Below are 23,719 nucleotides of genomic sequence, written 5' to 3' on the forward strand. Positions count from 1 at the left end.
TCATCCTCATAGTTTCCAACATGGTGCTTCAAACTCACACTGGATCTTTTACAACCCCTACTTGCCTACTTTTTGCCTAATTCTTTATGTAAAAGGAATATTAATCAAAACACAGAGCATTAGCATTAATTAGTGGTTTTACTTTATTACTTTTTCATGGTACAGGCGAACACTTGCTAAGAGAGGTTTTTATAGAAACTTAATAAAATGATATCCTGACTTCATTAATTACTTTACCCTGACTGACATTTATAATTATTTAAGCCTGGCTGGCAATGTTTTTTTTTTAAATCCTGGAAAATCACAAATTTTCCTGAATTTTGGGGGTTTCTCCTCCTCCCCCATATCTGGGGTTGATGAATCATCATCTAGCTGCTGTATTCCAGATTCTTCCATGTCTGTTGTCTTGTCATTAGCAGATCCAATGCCATTAGAATCTAGAAAAGATAGAATATATATTAATAATAATAATAATAATAATGGAAAAAATATATAATAAACTTATAATTAAAAATGAGAAAATTCCATGTTATAATTCACTCACATCTATAACTAAAAATTTAACTGCAAGCATCAGGAAGAAGGGCTCCAATGTTGAAGCCGGCTGATCAACTATGAACCATTACTTTTTGCTCTATAAACACTGGCCAATAATAAGGTCAGTGTTTTCTGCTATGCAAAGTATCTAGTATGGCAAACACACACTTTCCCAAGGGAGGAAGGTATTAAATGTTTGATATGCAGTACCTAGAACACCTGGAGTCATAACATAATATTGGACACAGTATTGTTTTCTAACAGGAAGATGAAGTGAAACAAATCTACTTAGTTTTCATGATAGAGTCACAGATATATTACAAGAAAAAGGTTGTTGGATTTACTGTCTATCTAAACCTAAAAAAGCTTTTGACAGTCCCACACAACATGCTGTACACTACACACAAGGGGCATAACTAGCTGACCCTCCAAAGAATACCTGATCAACCAGGCTGTGACTCATTCGTCAGGCTACGAGCAGCCGCGTCAAACAGCCTGGTTGACCAGTCCAGCAACAAGAAGGCCTGGTCGACGACCATGGGAAGGCTAAGCCCCGGAAACACTTATAAAGGTAAGGGTGGTTTTAGATAGTAAGCTACTGCCAGAGGAACAAAAAGCTCCTCTCACATAGTAAGAGGAGCTTGTGCATTACTTTACAACTTCAGACTTGCTTTTAATTATAAGGATGGTGAAAGACTAAAGAAAATGTTCATGACTTTTGTGAGACCAAAACTGGAACATGCAGCAGTTGAATGGTACCCAAATCTCAAGAAGCACATAAATAAACTTGAAAAGGTGCAACGGTATGCAGAAAAACATGGCTCCTGGAACTGAAAAACAAAGAGTTACGAGGCGACACTAGAGGCGTTAAACATGCCATCAGTAGAAGATAGAAGAAATAGAGGTAATATGATCACCACTTACAAATTACTAACAGAAATTCTTCAAATTGATATGCTATATATGCAAATGCAAATATGCTGTGCTTACTATATTAACCTGCAATTTTAAATGGGATACATGTACTGTATTGTGATTTGTGTATTTGTACTCAATGAATTTGTGCGCCCCTTGAGGGACTTGAAGTGGAGGGGTGTAGAAATAGCCTAAGCTACTCTATCACTTTGAGATGTATTTTTTTTCTTGTCTCAATAAACTTACTTGAACTTGAAAGAATTACCACGTAACAAAAGTAGGACCCCTTGAGTATTTAAAGAGTTGGTTAGACATATATATGAAAGAGATTGGGTGGATATAAATAGGAGCTGCCTCATATTGGTTAATAAGCCTTCTGCAGCTATCTTAATCATGTTCAGTTTTCTGCCTTATTCAAAAGTAAAACCCAAAAATACCTAATTTCATCCTCATTTACCTACCTACCTAGTGCTTCAAACTCCCACTGTATGTGTGTGTGTGTATGTACTCACCTAATTGTACTCACCTAATTGTGCTTGCGGGGGTTGAGCTTTGGCTCTTTGGTCCCGCCTCTCAACTGTCAATCAACTGGTGCACAGATTCCTGAGCCTACTGGGCTCTATCATATCTACATTTGAAACTGTGTATGGAGTCAGCCTCCACCACATCACTTCCTAGTGCATTCCATTTATTAACTACTCTTACACTGAAAAAATTCTTTCTAACGTCTCTGTGACTCATCTGGGTACTAAGTTTCCACCTGTGTCCCCTTGTTCGTGTCCCACCCGTGCTGAAGAGTTTGTCTTTGTCCACCCTGTCAATTCCCCTGAGAATTTTGTAGGTGGTTATCATGTCTCCCCTTACTCTTCTGTTTTCCAGGGATGTGAGGTTCAGCTCCTTTAGCCTTTCCTCGTAGCTCAATCCTCTCAGTTCCAGGACGAGCCTGGTGGTATACTGCTGAATCTTCTCTAACTTTGTCTTTGTCTTTTCTTATTTTTGAAATATGAAGTTCATCTTTGTCTTTGTGTGTGTGTGTGTGTGTGTGTGTGTGTGTGTGTGTGTGTGTGTGTGTGTGTGTGTGTGTGTGTGTGTGTGTGTGTGTGTGTATATGTATATGTATATATATATATATATATATATATATATATATATATATATATATATATATATAATATATATATATTTATTTATTTATTTATTTTACTGACCTCTAGTCAATGGTGTCACAGAATCATTATGTTCAACTGTGAGTTGGTTTAATTCTGCAGCCTCCAACTTCCTCTTGCGATCTGAAAATAAAAATTTCTATTATAATTTAATTATTAAATTATCAGCAAAAATATGTTGGCAATATACCTTTCATGGGAGGTGTGCTTATCATGTATTGGGATGTGAATCTGGCAACAGGCAAGGTAACAAGGAATTGTTTTTATATTCAATATTTAACATTTAAACTTATTTTTAGCATAGAACAGTAATATAGTATATAATATAAGTTTATCAGTTCAGATAATAGTGACCCCAAATGTATAACAATGTGGTTAAGAACCTTGTATGAATGATATTTTGTCCAACTAGTCAAAAAAGTTAAACATGAAATGTGAAAAGAAAGGAAAGCAAAACTATGAACTTCATATTTCAAAAATAAGAAGAGCAAAGACAAATCCTAGAGGGTTATTTTATTTATTGCATTAAGGTCTATGCATTATTTTTATTACATTATATTAAAATATATTACATTAGTATATGCAATTATATTATATTAAATTATATTATATAATATTGCATTAGTATATTCAATACAGTACTTACACAAATGGAAGATATTGCTTATTGATTTACAGTCTGCTGCTGTTAGGCAATCTGCTGGCAAAATGCCTTGAGTAGCTTTATGGAGTCCTTTTTTGTAATAGATGAACACGGTTTCATACCCAGCACCACGCATTTTTGCCATCTGAAAAGAAAGGGTAAAATCCTAATGAACAAAAGGCCTCATGACGATCTCGTCTTCATAAAGACATATCTCTTTTGAGAAAGATCAATACTGGGGGATTCTCATACTCAAATTTCCTAACACTTTGGAGGATATATATCTACATTACTTCTTTAAGAGGGCCAGATGTAACAAACCAGGAGCAAATATTTAAAGATCACCAAGCCACAATAATAATAATAATAATCTTTATTTAGGTAAGGAACATACATAAACAGATTTACAAAGTTTGTTGGCTTTATAGATAGAGCTAGTACATACAATGCCTAAAGCCAATATTACGCAAAGCGTTTCGGGCAGCCCCGAATGTAGCAATGTAGGATAGGAAACAGGTGTTATATATAGTAGGCATCCATCGGTCTCAGGAGACTATGGAGTTGTGCTCTGGTGTCAGCCTGGTCAGGAGTGGCCTCACCAGGGCGCAAAGCCAGGGTAAGTTGATTCGGGGGAGAAGCTGTTACCCAGACAGCAGGTTTGTATATATATATGTATATATATATATATATATATATATATATATATATATATATATATATATATATATATTATATATATATATATATATATATATATATATATATATATATATATATATATATATATATATATATATATATATGCAAACAAGCCTGAATGGTCCCCAGGACTATATACAACTGAAAACTCACACCCCAGAAGTGACTCGAACCCATACTGCCAGAAGCAACGCATCTGGTATGTACAGGGACGCCTAAATCCGCTTGACCATCACGACCGGACAAAAGGAAGTGATAGCCTAAGCTATTTGAACCACTTCCCCGCCGGCACTCGGATAGTAATCTTGGGCATAGCATTTTATCAAATCACCTCATTCTTTGGGGCAACACGTGAGGAACACAAATGCAAACAAGCCTGAATGGTCCCCAGGACTATATACAACTGAAAACTCACACCCCAGAAGTGACTCGAACCCATACTGCCAGAAGCAACGCATCTGGTATGTACAGGGACGCCTTAATCCGCTTGACCATCACGACCGGACAAAAGGAAGTGATACCCTAAGCTATTTGAACCACTTCCCCGCCGGCACTCGGATAGTAATCTTGGGCATAGCATTTTATCAAATCACCTCATTCTTTGGGGCAACACGTGAGGAACACAAATGCAAACAAGCCTGAATGGTCCCCAGGACTATATACAACTGAAAACTCACACCCCAGAAGTGACTCGAACCCATACTGCCAGAAGCAACGCATCTGGTATGTACAGGGACGCCTTAATCCGCTTGACCATCAGGACCGGACAAAAGGAAGTGATAGCCTAAGCTATTTGAACCACTTCCCCACCGGCACTCGGATAGTAATCTTGGGCATAGCATTTTATCAAATCACCTCATTCTTTGGGGCAACACGTGAGGAACACAAATGCAAACAAGCCTGAATGGTCCCCAGGACTATATACAACTGAAAACTCACACCCCAGAAGTACCTCGAACCCATACTGCCAGAAGCAACGCATCTGGTATGTACAGGGACGCCTTAATCCGCTTGACCGGACAAAAGGAAGTGATAGCCTAAGCTTTTTGAACCACTTCCCCGCCGGCACTCGGATAGTAATCTTGGGGTGTGAGTTTTCAGTTGTATATAGTCCTGGGGACCATTCAGGCTTGTTTGCATTTGTGTTCCTCACGTGTTGCCACAAAGAATGAGGTGATTTGATAAAATGCTATGCCCAAGATTACTATCCGAGTGCCGGCGGGGAAGTGGTTCAAATAGCTTAGGCTATCACTTCCTTTTGTCCGGTCGTGATGGTCAAGCGGATTAAGGCGTCCCTGTACATACCAGATGCGTTGCTTCTGGCAGTATGGGTTCGAGTCACTTCTGGGGTGTGAGTTTTCAGTTGTATATAGTCCTGGGGACCATTCAGGCTTGTTTGCATTTGTGTTCCTCACGTGTTGCCCCAAAGAATGAGGTGATTTGATAAAATGCTATGCCCAAGATTACTATCCGAGTGCCGGCGGGGAAGTGGTTCAAATAGCTTAGGCTATCACTTCCTTTTGTCCGGTCGTGATGGTCAAGCGGATTAAGGCGTCCCTGTACATACCAGATGCGTTGCTTCTGGCAGTATGGGTTCGAGTCACTTCTGGGGTGTGAGTTTTCAGTTGTATATAGTCCTGGGGACCATTCAGGCTTGTTTGCATTTGTGTTCCTCACGTGTTGCCCCAAAGAATGAGGTGATTTGATAAAATGCTATGCCCAATATTACTATCCGAGTGCCGGCGGGGAAGTGGTTCAAATAGCTTAGGCTATCACTTCCTTTTGTCCGGTCGTGATGGTCAAGCGGATTAAGGCGTCCCTGTACATACCAGATGCGTTGCTTCTGGCAGTATGGGTTCGAGTCACTTCTGGGGTGTGAGTTTTCAGTTATATATATATATATATATATATATATATATATATATATATATATATATATATATATATATATATATATATATATATATATATATATATATATATATATATATATATATATATATATATATATATATATATATATATATATATATATACAAAGCCATACATACATATATATTATTTAATATAAGTGAATTCAATATAATATATTCATGAAACAACAGTTTTACCTGCTTCTCAATGGCTCTGTAAGCCCGGGAGATGTTGTTTCGTTCTGCTACCTTCTTTTCAATAAGGAGGAGAGATTCTTCCATTTTTTTTTTTGCTTTCCATCCGACGAGCTTTAAAGTTGTACCCACATCTCTGGCATTTTGTAGACCGCACATGAACACATTCCTGGCATTCTGTGCATCTCATTAGGAATTTTCCTTTCAAACCTACAATGAAATACTTCATATTAAAATATTTTGTTTCCTAGAAGTAGCCTTAACTCACCATATATATGTTGCTTAATTGAGAAACTGTACTTGCGATCAGTCTCTAGCCTATTGTTGATGTGACAATGTGCATTTAATTTTGAACCTACCTCATTAATACTAACTTGCTGAGATAAATGAATTATGGGTTTTAGTCCCTGAGTCTGCCTGAGGACCAATTTATCGGTATATCTAATGATGTTTTGTAACTAGCTCATCAAGATTGTAACTTGCTTAGCTAAATGAATTGTGGGGTTCAGTCCCTGAGCCCATTATGTGACTGTAACCCTTTCCACTACCGCCCACAAGATGGGTATGGGGTGCATAATAAATGAACTAAACTAAACTGTTTGTATGTGGAACACTGCAAATTAATACTAAATTAAAACCTTCTAAATAAAGTTTGATGTTATAATTGTTACCTTTTGAAGTTGTTGGCTGGGCCATGACCAATAGTGCCAATGGATCTCAAAATTGTTGAATAACAATGGAAGAGGGCCACTGCTCTCAGACTCATTGGCACCCACAGACGCACACCGCTACCATGTGCTGTAAACAAACACCAGCATTCATGACCCCAAGAATGAAATAATAATTATTTATTTGCCATATAATAAGTTTATATATATATATATATATATATATATATATATATATATATATATATATATATATATATATATATATATATGTATATATATATATATATATATATATATATATATATATTTATATATGACAATGTCAGACCACGGAGGAAAAATGAAACAGGAAATTTCCTTAAGTACTTTCGTATATTAAATACATCTTCAGAAGGTCTTTATTTATATATATATATATATATATATATATATATATATATATATATATATATATATATATATATATATATATATATGTATATATATATATATATATATATATATATTTATTTATATATATATATATATATTTATTTATATATATATATCTATATATATATATTTATATATATATATATATATATATATATTTATTTATATATATATATATATATATATATATATATATATATATATATATATATATACATATATATATATATATATATATTTATATATATATATAATATATATATATATATATATATATATATATATATATATATATATATATATATATATATGTGTGTGTGTGTATATCACGAAAATAAACACGTGATTAAGAATGTGACAATGTCAGACCACGGAGGAAAAATGAAACAGGAATTTCCTTAAGTACTTTCGTATATAAATATATATATATATATATATATATATATATATATATATATATATATATATATATATATATATATATATATATATATGTATGTATATGTGTGCGTGTGTGTGTGTTTCATTGAATATGACCGCATATTCTGTATTTATTATTTTCTGGTTTAGGGCTTCTATCCCTCTAACTATTTTCTTAGCATCAGGGCTTAATTGAAATAGGAGTTCTCCAAAACTCATTTTCGTACTTTTAAGGTGAAGAAAAGAAGTGATTTACTATAGAGTGTATTAATTACGCTTATTTATATAATTTGCACAACGTTTCGAACCTCCATGGTTCATTCTCAAGTGAACAGATCTTACAATACTAGTTGATTTTATACCTGCACTGGGTCAGGTGATAATACAATAAAGGTGAAAACATGGGGGGATACCTAAGGGATAAATGTGAGGTGAAACATAGAGGTAACTGCAGAAGGCTTATTGGCCCATACGAGGCAGCTCCTATCTAAACACAAAGATTAATCCAGTGTAATTGGCCTATTATTATGTCTTGTCCTTACTCTCATGGTGGGTAGAGTAAATTGTTCCGTGATTTGGGTGTTCATGGTAGGTCGCTCTAATGTGAATTGCCTCAAGAATTTGTAATCTTCTTGCATCTTGGGTTTTGTCTATTATGCAGGTATTCTTGTTCAACATTTCTCTTGTTAGAGTAATGTCATGGGCTTGTCTCATGTGATTCCTGGGGGCACTGGATTGAAGATGGCATGTCAAACGCCTCGTCAGCTTGGTCGACGTCATACCTATGTACTTACATTGAAGGTTACATCCTTCGTGGGGGCAAGTGTACATGTATACAACGCTTACATTGGGATCAAACTCAACCCCTCAAAGTCAAAGGCCATGCCCATAAAAATAGCGAAGCCCAACATCCAACTCACAGTACAGGGTAAACCAATAGAATGGGTCGACACCTATCAGTATCTAGGAATCATCCTGGACACATACTTGAATTTTAATGCTGAGAGAGCGAACTGCGGCCTGGACGGCAATCCTCAGGTCGCTAACCTCCCTTTCTGGAAGAGCCAATCTGCAAGTCCTTCGCACATACTATGTACAGGCAGTCAGATCAGTGATCGATTATACCGCACCTGCACTCACAAATCTATCACACTTTTCATGTTGCCTTTTGCTTCATTGAATTTATTCACATAATATGCAAGTTTTGCCTTTCTTATGATACTGGTAAGCATTGATGAGTACCTTTTAGCTACTTCCTTTGAAACTAGGCCAATCCTAACTTTCTTATCATATTCATGTTTCTTGTTGATTGAGTTGAGAATGCCACTTGTGAGCCATGGATTGTTTAATCTTTTGTCAGTTACTTGCTTGGTAAGAAGGGGACAATGAAGGTTGTAGAGGCTTAGAGTTTTGGAGAGGAAGAGGTTAGCTAATGAATTTATATCATTTATATCACTAGTATCATCAACCCAAACTGAGCTGTTTGCCATACAACAGGCATTCGCATATGTGATTGCACAAAACACTCAAAATGCAATCATACACACAGACTCAAAAGCTGCACTTCAAATACTAGGACAAAAACAGTGGAAAGATAATGTGGAAATAATTACAACCATTTTGTATCTTGGAGCAGTCGCTAAAGGCAAAGGACTCAACATAACTTTAAACTGGATCCCATCCCATATTGGAATCCCATTAAATGAAAAAGCTGATGAAATTACTAAATTGGCAACTCGTCATCCAATGATACATAAAACAATTCAACCCAGCCTAGAGAACATAAAAAACATCATCACCAAAAAACTCTCACATCTCAACAAAGCCTACCTGCACCAGAGAATAGCTGAAGGTTCGCCATCTGCAACATGGTATCTTCAGGCAACCAAATTAGAAAGGTTAAATATCCCAAAAGGAATCCACAGGGAAATAGCAGTTAGGCTATATAGACTACGTCTAGGTTACAGATGCAACTGGGAGATTGGTGAACCCCGACAGAGAGAGTGCATCTTCTGTCAAACTGTCACAGAAAAGCCATTACTTCACTATCTTCTGGAATGTGAAGCAACCAATGACCTTAGAAGAGCTTTAAGAGTTCCTGAATCATGCAGTGGCCACCCTGAAGCCATCAACACAGCCACTCTCCTGGTCAACAAAGGTGTCCAGCAGCTGGACACCCCTCATAAAGACTGTGAAGCAGTATCCCCAGAATTCTTGAAGCAATTCACATAAGAATAGAACAACCTACCATGAACACTCAAATCACGGAACTATTTACTCTACCCACCATGAGTGTAAGCACAAGACCAGAACATAACTTTCTCTCTTCTCCCTTTTTCTGTTCATTGTCTGCTCCTACGCTCCCTTGCTATCCTCTTCTTATTCTTATTACTATCTCTATTACTCTATTACTATCTATATCTCTATTACTATCTCTATTCTCCTTCTCATTCGGTGGTTATAATAGGAGCTGCCTCGTATGGGCCAATAGGCCCTCTGCAGTTCTTATTATTACTACTATCCCCTCTACTACACCTTACTTTGTTGCCAAGAGCATATAAGCAGCAGAATAGCAAATATTAACTAATCTACTTTCAAGTGTGGTCTAGAACACACTTGCGAGATACTGTACCGACTCTCAGTGCGCTCAACTCACACCATTGTTCAGCAAGATTTCACCTACATACGTCTGTATGCTCGACTAAATATGCCACATATAATCAGGATTCCTCCCTTATGTTGACCAATCCACACACTAGAAAATGAAGGAATGACGACGTTCATTCGTCCTCCAGCTCGGCGAATGGTTGGAAGTCCTGATGATATCTGTAGGCAGTCTTTTCAAAGTCTTCTTACGACCCCTGTCCTTTATGACACTTCAGGACGAATTTTTACTGCTGCTATTTCTATTGAAAGCTTTCTATTCTGCGTATTTCAGCCTCAAATACCCGTTGCCTCCATCTCCCCATTTCTCTCTCTTTCCTTCCCTCTCAAGCAATCATGAAATGTGACACCCAAACCTTGCCCGAAATGCTGTGCACATTAATGGGTTTAGGTATTGTATGCACTAGCTCTATCTATAAATCCAACATTATGTTTGTAACTCATCTATGTATGTACATTTACCTGAATAAACATTTTGACTTGATTTTTTACCATCCCAAACAATAAAGCCCAGTACTTGTCCTCCATACCTACTCAACTTTTAAATCACACATCAATACACAACACTCACTTGAGTGTTTAAGGTATTTTATATTGAGAGTATGCATGCCTTTGTATTATGAAATCATATTGATGTGATGTATCATTGAGAATTGGATTTAATCAGAGGATTCAGTGGTATCCCAGGTGGCATTAATTTTCACAAAGTAGTTGCATGGTGGTCTACAGTGCTAGCTTGAGAGTACCAAGTGAGGGGTTCGAATCCTCCTCTTGGCTACCACTTTTTTTTTTCCAGTGATAGTTTCAGAGGGTTGAGAAAAACACAGCATGAGGAAAATATTTTAATATAATCCAGTTTTATTGTATTAAAAGACAAAAGTATATGCATATAAAATATTAGTTTAGTTTATTTATTATGCACAACATACCCATCCTGTGAGTGGCAGTGGAAATTTTTAGAGGCACATAATGGGCTTATAAATGAACAAAATTCACGTAGTTATAAGAATCTCTGTAACTAAGCAACATAATTTGTGTGGTCAATTCATGTAACCAAGCAACAGGACAAAAGTAAGTAAGTAAAAATTTAAAAATTTAAAAGCCTATCTTGTATCTATTTGTTAAACACAGAAATCACAATAGCGTGATGCCTTAAATCTACGATCTTTTGCCATGTCGTAACACAGTCCATTAAGGCTCGTGTGGGATCCTCTCGGACATAGGTTCGAACCCTCATCATGGCCCTTGTGGATTTGTTAATTTGTATCTATTCATTTTGTAAATACATGTCTTCATCTTTATCACTTTCTAAGAGCTCCAAGAAAGGCTCATAGACCTCATTTGGCTGGTAGGAACTAAATAAATGTTTGGCTTCAGTAAGCTTGTCAGCACATTGCTTTTGACCCTGCTTGAGAAGAGCCAATAATCCACGTTTCTCTTCTTCTGACAGAATTGGGTTTTCAATGGTGTACGTGTTAGAATCCTGGAATATAATATTTAAAACATCTTAAGAGTCAAATATATACTGTACCTATTTAGTTGTACATAATGCAAATATATAAAAGTATAGATTAAGTAAAACAAAAGGATACAAATAATAATAAAAGCCATATTCTCCACAGTACCACTCTTGAAAATGGAAGTGTTTCATAGTTTAAATGTGAAAGGTGATGGCAATATTACTCTGACTAATTGAACACATTTAAGTGAGTTGAGTGTTTTGAAGATCTAAATTGCAAAAAGTATTTTGAATTTCTTACCTTGCAGAGACATGAAGGGAAAGAATCACATTGTAATTCTTGAATATACTCGGATAGTTTGTCCCTTTTCTTTTTGAAGTACTGTAACCATGTTATCATTTCTCGAATGGTTAGTGATTCCTCCTCTCTACATCTCTTCTGGAGCTCAAACTTTTCCACTGCACTTCTTTTTTCAGTCAGGGACACTATAATGCAAAATGAAAATACAGTATGTGATTGACAAATTATAATAATGGGAATCATTTGTGAATTAAACATCATTAAAAATTGTATCTATAAAATTTACCTTTAGAAAACAAACTCAATTTAATAGTATTGCAGTCTTTCCATATATAAAAGTAATATTAATACAAATAATATATAAATATTTGAAAATGCTGAGAAAACTAATGAATCATTAGATCTTGTGTAAATACCACTTGTGTTTTGATGAAGCAATTAATTGTGCCATGGAAGGATGCCAGTTAAAACATCTGCTTCAGACAAATCCGGATGGTTCTGATTGTAGATTTTTATGAGATCTCGTAGTTTTTTTTCTCAACTTCATTTTTGTTTCTCAATACAGCTCTCATTTTAGATGAAACTGTAAAGTTTCAGGTTGTTATCAAATATTTGATTTGCACCAATAGTATTTTACATAGAAAAACTAATTTAACAACTGTGTACTGTATTAATGTTTAGGTTTCAGTGAACAAACAAAAAAGCAATTAATGTCTACCTGCATAAGTGGTAATCTGATTTTTGCGATGCCTTATATTCTCTCCATATGCCTCGATAGTATGCTTAATGTTATTGGCAGAGGATCTGTTATTTAAGGATCTTGCAATGATCAGTAATTCTGATCTCCATTTCTCAATAACAGATTCTGGGACATTAAGCCTGTGAATCTCATTTGAAACTGCTGCAGCTGTCTCTGTGGCCTATTTAAAAATAAATGCCATCATATTTATTGTAAAATTTATGTTCAGAGTTAAACGAAGTCTTTTGAACTATCCTTAGTGCTTTGTCAAGGTCTGAGTATGTGTTTTTCAGATTCAGACCTTGACAAAGCACCAAGGAGTGTGTGAAAGACTTGGTGTAATTCTTTACATAAATTTCCCAAATACACAAGTGGGTTTTTATCCAATTTTACTTTGTCTATGAGAAGAAAATACCATTAGTGTCTTATAATAAGATTAAAGATAAATAAAAACATGTATATACACTTGATTCATTGTACAGAACAATTGCATATTTATATATAATTCTATATTTTCATTGTATAGAACAATTCATATGTTAATACCTTTCTGAATCTGGCAACTAATGCCCGAGGCATTCCATTAATTTTTCTGTGATTCCAAAAGAGTGCTGCCTCTGTCAGTTCTTCTGTACGCTCTGTGGAAATAAATTTAGTTATTCATTGACATCTTAATACTGTGTGTCTCAAAATACTGATTGGAAAGTAAAAGGATGATGATATTGATGCTGTCTTAAGTGGAATGAATTAATTGTTATTTCAGAGGAAACAAAGAACTCAAAAACAGTGGTAGAGTAATAAGATTAAAAATATCAGGATGTGAAAGAAAGCATAAAAACAGGGACAACTTGATTTTTCAAACAAGGATTATACATGTATATGTTGGTTGCATATGAGTATAATGCTACTTTATATGAGCCAAAATACCTTTCTGCAATTTCCTATATTCTTATATTACTGTATTTTATAACATTATCTGGATATATATAACCATCAAATATTACCATTGTACTGATTTGATTGAAAGGTACAAAATTTAGAACTAGATTAAACAAAAATTAACACATACCAGCTTTAAGCATGTTCTTAGTGTTGTTGTTATATCTTGAAAGGTAGGAAAATACTTGCTCTGCCTCCTCCCCAGATGTCAGGCCACTTCCTTCTTGCCACCGCCCTCCATACAAAACCTTTGACATAATAGCATAACGTTTGTTAAAAACTACCTACTGTATTAACAATTTGCATTTAACATAGATAAATCCTTACATACAAGAGTTTAAAAGAAATTATATTTTCCAACTTACAGTAAAACGAAGTCAAAATATTATTACAGTATTAGATTATTTACCTGACAATACCAAGAATGTCCTTTGGCATGTAGGACTCCTAAAAAAAGGCTTTCCTTGCCTAAGTGAGAACTTCTGTTCTCTTGATGAAATCTTTAAGGCCCATGGCCAGTATTTACAGATGATATCCTGGCATATGAAGGACACATTTTGTAAACGGTTCATTTGCAAATAGTGGGCATAACTGTAGAGCTCTCCCTGATACATATTTAATGCAGCAAGAATAATTCCATGTCGACAGGAAGCCATGCTTATGCCAGTTTCATTCAAACTTCTAAATGAAACAGGTTTATTTTTGGCAGCTTTCAATGTCGACACTCCACACATATGGCTACTCTGTTGGACAAAAGTAAAATTATATATATATATGTATATATATATATATATATATATATATATATATATATATATATATATATATATATATATATATATATTAGTCATATATAAATGTAATTTTTTTTTTATGTAATATTTTTCATCATTCAATATGCATTCCATATATTTTATAGATTTTTTTGAACATGATATAGTTAGGAACCGTCCAATTAATATACATTATTGATAATGTCTCAAGCTAATATATAAAGGTACTCTTCAAATATTGTATGGGTAAAAACCTGGTATTAGGTCTTAGGTTTCTATTTGAAAACCTATTTTTAGGCTTTCGAACAGATGTAAAAATATTCTTAATTGAGTTTTAAGGTTCTGAATAGTGGAAACGTGATCTTGAACTTCTTTGTCACAAGCGAAGATACCACCAGAATAATATGAGTTTCTGATCCCTCTGGAATGATATTAAATTAATGAATGTTCATAGTGTGAGACATTTTGATGACAGTTAAACATCATTTCACTTAAAACTAATTCAACTACCCAAGCTGGCATTCACATCATAATCCCTCCTATTCTAAATGAATGTATATGGTGAAATAAATATTTTTTAATTAGTAAAGCCTTAGTCCAAATAAAAAAATTCAACTGAAGTTGAAAGGCAAGTAATAAAGGTGTAATCAGTTAACAATTAAAAAAAAATCTGATTAAAAGTTGCATGACACTATATAAATATTATACAGTGCTGTGTTTATAGTACTACAAACATATTACTACACCTTACATTATACCTTAACAATAATGAGCAGCATTAAATATTTTAACTTGAATATTTACCTCCCAACTTTGTTGTAACGATACAGTTTCTTGTTACCATCAATATGTACAGCCACAGGTGTTGTATCACATGCAGGGCACCCCTTGTCAAATTCTCCTTTTATTCTCCCAAGTTCATACTGATGGAAACGCCATTCAAAGAAGACTCTTTTAGTTGTTTCAAAATTGATTTTGAAAATTTGAAAATTGAAAATTTGCTCCTATGCAAAATCAAGATCAAAAACCACATCTAGTATCGGGCCCCTGCGAAAGGGAGATGGAACTTTCACAGATGACAACAAAGAAATGAGCGAGTTACTGAGGAAGCAGTACGACTCTGTTTTCAGTGAGCCATTAAATGCACTAAAGATTGATAACCCAAATGAATTTTTCATGGATATGATACCAACATCAAATCACATATCAGACGTCGCCCTATCCCCACTAGATTTTGAAGAAGCCATAAACAGTATGCCTATGCACTCTGCACCAGGCCCGGATTCTTGGAACTCCATATTCATCAAGAACTGTAAAAAACCACTATCGCAGGCCCTTCACATTCTGTGGAGACAAAGTCTAGATACTGGCGTTATCCCTGACATACTAAAAACAGCAGAGATAGCACCACTCCATAAAGGAGGAAATAAGGCAGAGGCAAAAAATTACAGACCGATAGCACTAACATCGCACATCATAAAAATTTTTGAGAGAGTGCTAAGAAGTAAGATCACAAAATACATGGAATCACAGCATCTCCATAACCCCGGACAACATGGTTTCAGAACAGGGCGCTCTTGCCTGTCGCAGTTGCTGGACCACTATGATATGGCATTAGATGCTATGGAAGACAAACAAAACGCTGATGTAATTTACACAGATTTCGCAAAAGCTTTTGATAAATGTGACCATGGTGTTATTGCACATAAAATGCGTTCAAAAGGAATTACCGGGAAAATAGGCAGATGGATCTACAATTTCCTGACTGACAGAACCCAATGTGTAATAGTCAACAAAATAAAATCCAGCCCATCAACCGTGAAGAGCTCAGTCCCCCAGGGTACTGTGCTTGCTCCAGTACTTTTTCTCATCCTCATATCGGACATAGACCAGAACACAACCTATAGCACTGTATCATCCTTTGCAGATGACACTAGGATTTTCATGAGAGTTGGCAACATAGAGGACACGGCAAACCTCCAATCAGATGTAGATCAGGTCTTTCTATGGGCTACAGAAAATAATATGGTATTCAACGAGGATAAGTTTCAGCTCATGCGCTACGGAAAAATTGAAAATATAAAAACAGAAACCACGTACAAAACGCAGGCAAATCATAACATAGAACGAAAAGGCAATGTAAAGGACCTGGGTGTACTCATGTCGGAAGACCTTACCTTTAAAGAACACAATAAAGTAGCCGTCACAACTGCAAGAAAAATGACAGGTTGGATAACAAGAACTTTTCACACTAGAGATGCTATACCGATGATGATACTTTTCAAAACGCTTGTGCTATCTAGAGTGGAGTACTGCTGCACAATGACAGCCCCTTTCAAAGCTGGAGAAATTGCTGACCTAGAGAGCGTGCAGAGATCCTTTACTGCTAGAATCCACTCAGTAAAACATCTAAATTACTGGGACCGACTAAAGAGCCTAAATCTGTACTCCCTTGAGCGCAGGCGGGAGAGATACATAATAATTTACACGTGGAAAATAATTGAGGGGCTGGTCCCAAACTTGCACACAGAAATAACACCACATGAGACCAGAAGACATGGCAGGATGTGCAGAATACCCCCGTTGAAAAGCAGAGGTGCAACAGGTACTCTGAGAGAGAACTCTATCAACATCAGAGGCCCGAGACTGTTCAACACGCTTCCACTACACATAAGGGGCATAACTGGCAAACCCCTCACAGTGTTCAAGAGAGAACTGGATAAGCACCTCCAAAGGATACCTGATCAACCAGGCTGTGACTCATACGTCAGGCTGCGAGCAGCCGCGTCTAACAGCCTGGTTGATCAGTCCAGCAACCAGGAGGCCTGGTCGACGACCGGACCGCGGGGACACTAAGCCCCGGAAGCACCTCAAGGTAGCCTCAAGGTAGGTACCATGCTAAGATGTAAAATGTGTGTAAGTAATTATCAAAAAGTGCCAAGCAGTGGCATGTTAAGCAACAGACTATAAATACCTGCAGGAAATGAAAATATACTTACATGAGCATTACATAAAAAGAGAAATTGTTAAAGATTGGTAATCCATTTCCATTTCTTATGATATTAGACATATATAAAATATATATTTAGAATATTCATGCTATTTATTAATTTAATAATATTTAACCCTATTTCTTAAATAATGACACTGCATTTGCTTAGTAACAAACTTAGTTTTTAAGTTTATACACCAATTTAATACTTGCACTATTAAAACAGTAATGGTATGAAAACTTACACGCCCTCGAGAAGCACCAAATAATTCCAGTGCACTAACTAATGCCTGAAGCGAAGTTCCAGGGCTGCTTCTCTTGAGAAAATGCCAGGAATCCAATAGATTTATGCTGTAGAAAGTGCTACTATTTCTTCCAGTTGAATAAAAACCAGACTGGTGCATGGCTTTCCCAAGTTCTTCATCTACATATCCGCACTTGCACCTAAATATTGGGGTATACAGATCATACATTCCTGCCCCCCACACAAAAATAAAAAAAATTGAAGTAAAACAATTTTATTTGGCAAGGGATTCAAGTGTGGCTATCAATATATGTGTAAACCAACCCATAAACAAGTCTCTGTATGGTTATAAATACGTATGTGATATAAATACGTCTTCATAAGTGAAGATAAAGTGGTAAAGAGAGTGAAGTATAAATGGTTATATTGATGAAGACTGTAGCCTGGGTCACCTGAGCAATGCCAGCTACTGATACTAGTATCAAATAAATGTTTCTTAAAGTAACCTACCACTTAAAGTTACAAAGATGCACAAATTATTGGAGCTTAAAGTTGTGAACTTGCTCTCACTGCAGTTTGGGCAGGAATTAGGTGGATGTGCTGGTACAACAGGCTCTGGTAACAATTAAATTTACAAGATCAGCTATGCAGCAAAATAAATACATGTTTCAATCATTACATTTTAAATTACTAATAATTGTTTTAGCATTAACTGGAGTTACATGAAAGATTTATATTTAATAACAAATAAAAATTCATTTATTTAACTAAAAATCTGTAATTAATGAGGTAATCAATAATTAATGAGGAAAATGACCAATACAAAAACTACTACAAAAATTACATGAACTAAATAAAATTTTAAAACACTGCTTGGTTCAGGATAGAAATGAGAGTATAAGAAACAGACTACAGGTACATTACTTACTCCAGTGAATGACATTCCCATCTGAACACACAGTTTGTGTTGGGTCTAAAGGCTCGAAGAACCCATTTTTCCAGCAGAATCGCTGGTGGAAAGGCATTACAAAATGCTGCTGCTGATCACATTTATGACACAAAAAATGAAAGCAGTCTTCACATTTTATGCTTGCCTCACAACTTCTACATTGTACACAACATTTGCCTGGTTTTCCAAAAAATAATGTAATTATGTACTTTGAATGGTAATATTGGATTTAGAAATATTGTATACCAAGTTTAAAAATGACAAACATCTAAGTGTATTCAGAGATTGACATTAATCATGCATTTCATAATTGCATTGAAATTTATCCATAATTACACACTAAAGATGTTATTTACCTTTATCTGGAACACCCAACTTTGACCTACGTTCTCCCCATTTAATCTCACTATTTTTTCTTCTTTTTTGCCAATCAGAAATGCTTGCTTGAGATTCATAAATTTCCTCCAGTTCTGCAGCAAGTACTTTGAAATATGGGATTCTAAATTAGTCAGGAAAATCTTCAAGAGCAAATAGATGTAATAAATAAAAGTGTATTTTATACATATTATATAAGCATCTAGAACAACTGACAGCTTTCAGTAATGTGTTAGTTAGACTATGATATATATATATATATATATATATATATATATATATATATATATATATATATATATATATATATATATATATATATATATATATATATATATATATATATATATATATATATATATATGTCGTACCTAGTAGCCAGAACTCACTTCTGAGCCTACTATGCAAGGCCTGATTTGCCTAATAAGCCTAGTTTTCATGAATTAATGTTTTTTCGACAACCTAACCTACCTAACCTAACCTAACCTAAGGTTCTCGGCTACCTAACCTAACCTAACCTATAAAGATAGGTTAGGTTAGGTTAGGTAGGGTTGGTTAGGTTCGGTCATATATCTACGTTAATTTTAACTCCAATAAAAAAAATTGACCTCATACATAATGAAATGGGTAGCTTTATCATTTCATAAGAAAAAAATTAGAGAAAATATATTAATTCAGTAAAACTTGGCTTATTAGGCAAATCGGGCCTTGCATAGTAGGCTGAGAAGTGAGTTCTGGCTACTAGGTACGACATATATATATATATATATATATATATATATTAGATACTAGGTACTAAGATTATATTACATTACATAGTTCAAATAGGGACGTACCAGAATTCAATGATTTTGGTGTTTGTTCTGCAGCTGGTAAATATGTTTGAGTATATGTTGGTACACTAGTTGAGAAGTCAGAACTTTGAATGTGTGGAGGTGAAAGAGAAGCAGGCAGAAGGGCTGTTTGGCAGAAAATCAACCTTTAAGTATGGTAATTCCACAACACTTTATCTATTTTTAATTTGTAAACTATCTACATTTGTTTGCTGTCTATGACCATCGCTGCCCCTATCTCCACCGAACACCGGTGTATTTGCGGCTATGCAAGGGCAGACCAATATGGCAGCCATGGCCTAATCTGTCATAAGACACAGGGAAAGATTGCCAGATATGAAGCAGTCAATGACATTATCAAAAAAAGTTTGGCTAGTTTGGTTCAGATGTAATACAAAGAGCAACGGTTTCAAGTTCAACAAACCAAAATGTAGGGCTGACAACAGGAAATTATTTTTGACCCAGAGGGTTATTAACACATGGAACTGCCTACCCACCAGAGCTGTAACTGCCAAAACTGTGCTGAATTTCTAAATATACCCAAAAAAAGATCATGAAGGCAAATGGGGGGAATTTCGACAAGCCGCGGGCTTCCTGTACTCTTCTAGGCTACTAGAGTTTGTGGCATTCAGGTAAATATCTGTTTTCAAAGGAGAAGTTGACTATAACCTTGGATTATCTATAAACAAATTTTGAATAATAAAACACCAAAAACCTAAATAATTTTAAGTCTGAGGCAAAATGAAATCTACACTAGCAATTAAACCTATCATTATACTATGATATAGGAACACACAAACATGGGTCATGGAATAAATAACTAAATAAAAAATTACCTTCTGATAAGTTTGAACGTTGTGTTTGATTGATTTCAATAATCCTGCAGTAATTTTCTCCTTTTCCTTTCTTGTTTGAAGGCTTCAGATAATTTAGGTCCTCAATATTTAAACTTCGCTTCATATATTCACATTTTTTCTGGAGAGCCGAGTTTATTTTAAAATATTCACGATGAAGGTTCTCTTTAGCTAAAATTGCTAGTGTCTGGAGACCTTCTGTTAAAAAAATATACATTCTCAATAGGATACATTATAACTGTAGCAAGAGAAGCTACATTAAATGTTTTGATGTAATTGTCTAAACCAATAATCAAAGTGATAGAAATTATAATGGGATGATGGATTTCAAGCCAATTATGCTGAGCATAGAAAAAAAATTCTGTTGTTATTGTTAAAACAAAGACTTACTGTATTACACAAGGTTGTAAACTTTGATATTAATGTATTATAAAGGCCATAATCAAATGATTTTATAAACAATACCATCATTATTGTCCGGAGTTATTCTTGGTACATCTGGTAAGTAAAGATAGTTTTCAGGAGCCAAGAACAAATCTGCCAAAAAAATATTGGACGTTGTACATTCCAATTTGTTACAATAGCCTAGTACTGCATACTAATACAAATTAAAAAACAAATTGGAAATAATAGCTAGGCTAACCTAACACAATGACATAACATAACACATCTTTATTTGTAATTTTGTCAAAAGCTGATTAAATGTTTTTTTACCTGCTAGTATGCTGGCTGGGGTCGATCTTCCAGGCATATTTATTCTACTGACTTGTGGTCTTAATGCTGCCGCAGTAAAAGGATTTGTGACAGACATTGTACTGCTTTCTGTATCATCTACCTATTACAAATACAAATACAATTATTTATTCAGGTAAAGTACATACATACAAGGTAAGATACAAAAGTAGATGGATTTATAGATAGAGCTAGTACATACAATGCCTAAAGCCACTATTACGCAAAGTGTTTCGGGCAGGAAAAACACTAAGACTAAAACTTAATACTAAAAGAGATTAAAGTATAAATTGTGTTGAGAAAAAATAAGAAAAAAATGGAAAAAAGGGAGGGGGGGGGGGGTGAAACATGGCAGAAAAAAAGTAAAATACAATTTGGTCAACAAACAGCATTGTTTTAAATAGAAGAGATGGGTTGACATTTTGGGGGTGAGGTAGGTTACATTGAGTTAATTAGCTAGTACTTAGTTTTTAACTTAAACTGGTTGGGAGAGGTACAGTCTTTAACATAATTGGGAAGGCCACATTCGAGATCCCTTGATTTGTAAAGCATTTCTAGTTTAACTAAGTCGTACTCTTGGAATATCAAATAGGTATTTGTTTCTGGTGTGGTGCTCATGGGATCTGTTACAACCTTCTAGGAAGCTTATTATAAAAAACATAATTGATAAAAACAACATGCTGCATACTAAAAACGTATTAGAATGTGTATACCAATATGCAGTAAAATATATTCTTCCTACACATAACAAGCAAAACTTTAATACTGCAACAAGTTTTTGAAAATTATTTAACTAAACAGCAATGAAACATTTGCATTCTTTTCAATTAGTAAAATATTACATATGAAGGAATTATTTACATAAATGCCGAGAAAACTTTACATACCATGCCCAAATCTAGGATCTTCTTCTTCTTGATAGTAGGTGCAGTTTGCATGAAGGATTTGTTCTCCCGATGACTGCAAAATCTAGGATCACGTGTGTTATTGTTTTTGAACGAATGATCACATGTTTACATTAATTGCGATGAAACTAACAACTTTTAAATATATACAGCTTTTTATATCAACTGTTTTACTTAAATTATTTTCTGTTATAGGTTCTAAATATAACTAATATTTGCTTCTTTCTTATGCCATTTGTAATTAATGTCATAAAGCTTTATCATCTGAATGCACCAAACTGTGCCTTTTCATATTTCCAAACTGAAGTCGAACACCCGAAAATGAATATTTCCATGAAAACTGAATCACGTCCTGCTATTTGGAGAATTGTTAGTTCTTTTTCATACTAATATGTCTAGTTTGTGTCATATAAGTATTCATCCCGATGGTTGGTAAATATTGGATGGTTGGAAACAGAAGGATAAAAGTCAAACATCTGTTAACTTTTCTTTTAAAGTACTGTATAGCTGGAAAATATCAGGCAAACCTTCGACAATCTGCCGATTTCCTTTCCTTTTCAAGGCTACTATTGTTAGTGTCTGTCACGGTAAACCTATGTAAAATCGGAAAATTTGTTCAACAGGACCCTGCACTAGAATTGATGTTGGGAGACGCTCTGCTTCGTGGCTGATGGATTAATATTTGACTGTTGGTCAGGACTTGAGCATTGTTAATTACAGTTACACTCTGTTGGAGCACTAGACGGTCAATGGTCGTCGTTCTTCTTTATGATAGGTTCAGTTTATTGTTTAGTCACGGGAGACATCTCCCGTCAGGCAGGGTGCGATCGCACCTCCACAGATCTCCAGTATCATCTACTGATACTGGTAATGGCTCAGAGAGGGCATCCACTTACGGGCTATTCATGGCTGTGCCACCTTTTGGGTGGCTTAATCTTCATCAATCACCAATCAATCAATCTATTGTTTAGTAGCCAGTATTATTCAGTTTATTGGCCAGTGCGTTGGCATCAGTTCTCATTGACGAACGAGCAAAAATTAGAAGGATTTAAATCGTAATATAAATAGTTATCTCATTCCTTCTTTCCTTTGAATGTCAGTGACTGTGCTTCTGCTATGCTTAATTGCCTCAAAAGCGTCCAATTTTCATGATACCTTAAATTATAAAGGCAAAATTTGGGCCGAGTATACATGTATAAGCAAAATTGACTGAGTATCCGCAAAAATTAAGAAAAGAAAACAGCCCACCCATTACATTAAAGAAAACGTATTCCTCGTTTCAGGGAGAATATTCTAGGGAGGCCAGCCGGTAACTGGAACAGCCCGGTAAGTGCATTTATGTACTAAATACGTAAGTATGAAAATGTAC

At 35.1% G+C, this 23,719-nt stretch overlaps 1 protein-coding gene and 1 long non-coding RNA gene across 9 annotated transcripts; both read right to left on the bottom strand.

Moving 5' to 3' along the window:
• Positions 1 to 218: 218 nt before the first annotated feature.
• On the bottom strand, positions 219 to 22,465 carry LOC123748018 (uncharacterized). Of its 8 annotated transcripts, none has more exons than XR_011225670.1 (9): positions 22,333 to 22,465; positions 21,428 to 21,548; positions 20,696 to 20,911; positions 19,863 to 19,985; positions 18,213 to 18,317; positions 14,103 to 14,436; positions 13,883 to 13,941; positions 2,661 to 2,741; positions 219 to 437 (listed from the first exon to the last, which is right to left on the bottom strand). XR_011225670.1 is itself a non-coding variant. In XM_069317441.1 (6 exons), the coding sequence occupies exons 2-6, from the start codon at positions 21,522 to 21,524 to the stop codon at positions 14,790 to 14,792; spliced, it is 639 nt and encodes a 212-aa protein (XP_069173542.1). In that variant the 5' UTR covers positions 21,525 to 21,544; positions 22,333 to 22,460; the 3' UTR covers positions 14,637 to 14,789. The 8 variants fall into 8 exon arrangements, 4 of the variants coding, with proteins under 4 accessions (XP_069173542.1, XP_069173559.1, XP_069173539.1 ...); XR_011225669.1 differs by having other exon boundaries at positions 13,824 to 13,941; XR_011225671.1 differs by lacking the exon at positions 13,883 to 13,941.
• Positions 11,085 to 12,320, bottom strand: LOC138361967 (uncharacterized). The gene is made up of 2 exons (XR_011227323.1): positions 12,016 to 12,320; positions 11,085 to 11,738 (listed from the first exon to the last, which is right to left on the bottom strand). It is a non-coding gene; the product is annotated as an uncharacterized lncRNA (long non-coding RNA).
• Positions 22,466 to 23,719: the final 1,254 nt, after the last annotated feature.

The sequence above is a fragment of the Procambarus clarkii genome, chromosome 8 (genome assembly GCF_040958095.1).
Source record: "Procambarus clarkii isolate CNS0578487 chromosome 8, FALCON_Pclarkii_2.0, whole genome shotgun sequence".
Lineage (NCBI taxonomy): Eukaryota > Metazoa > Arthropoda > Malacostraca > Decapoda > Cambaridae > Procambarus > Procambarus clarkii.

Bases quoted from the DNA above. Each gene is read 5' to 3' on its own strand.
- LOC123748018 (XM_069317438.1), bottom strand. From the start codon at position 22,383: ATGCAAACTGCACCTACTATCAAGAAGAAGAAGATCCTAGATTTGGGC. The intron at 21,549-22,332 runs GTATGTAAAGTT...TATTTGTAATAG, and splicing joins AGATCCTAGATTTGGGCATG to GTAGATGATACAGAAAGCAG. The intron at 18,318-19,862 runs GTACGTCCCTAT...AATTGTTACCAG, and splicing joins ACCAAAATCATTGAATTCTG to AGCCTGTTGTACCAGCACAT.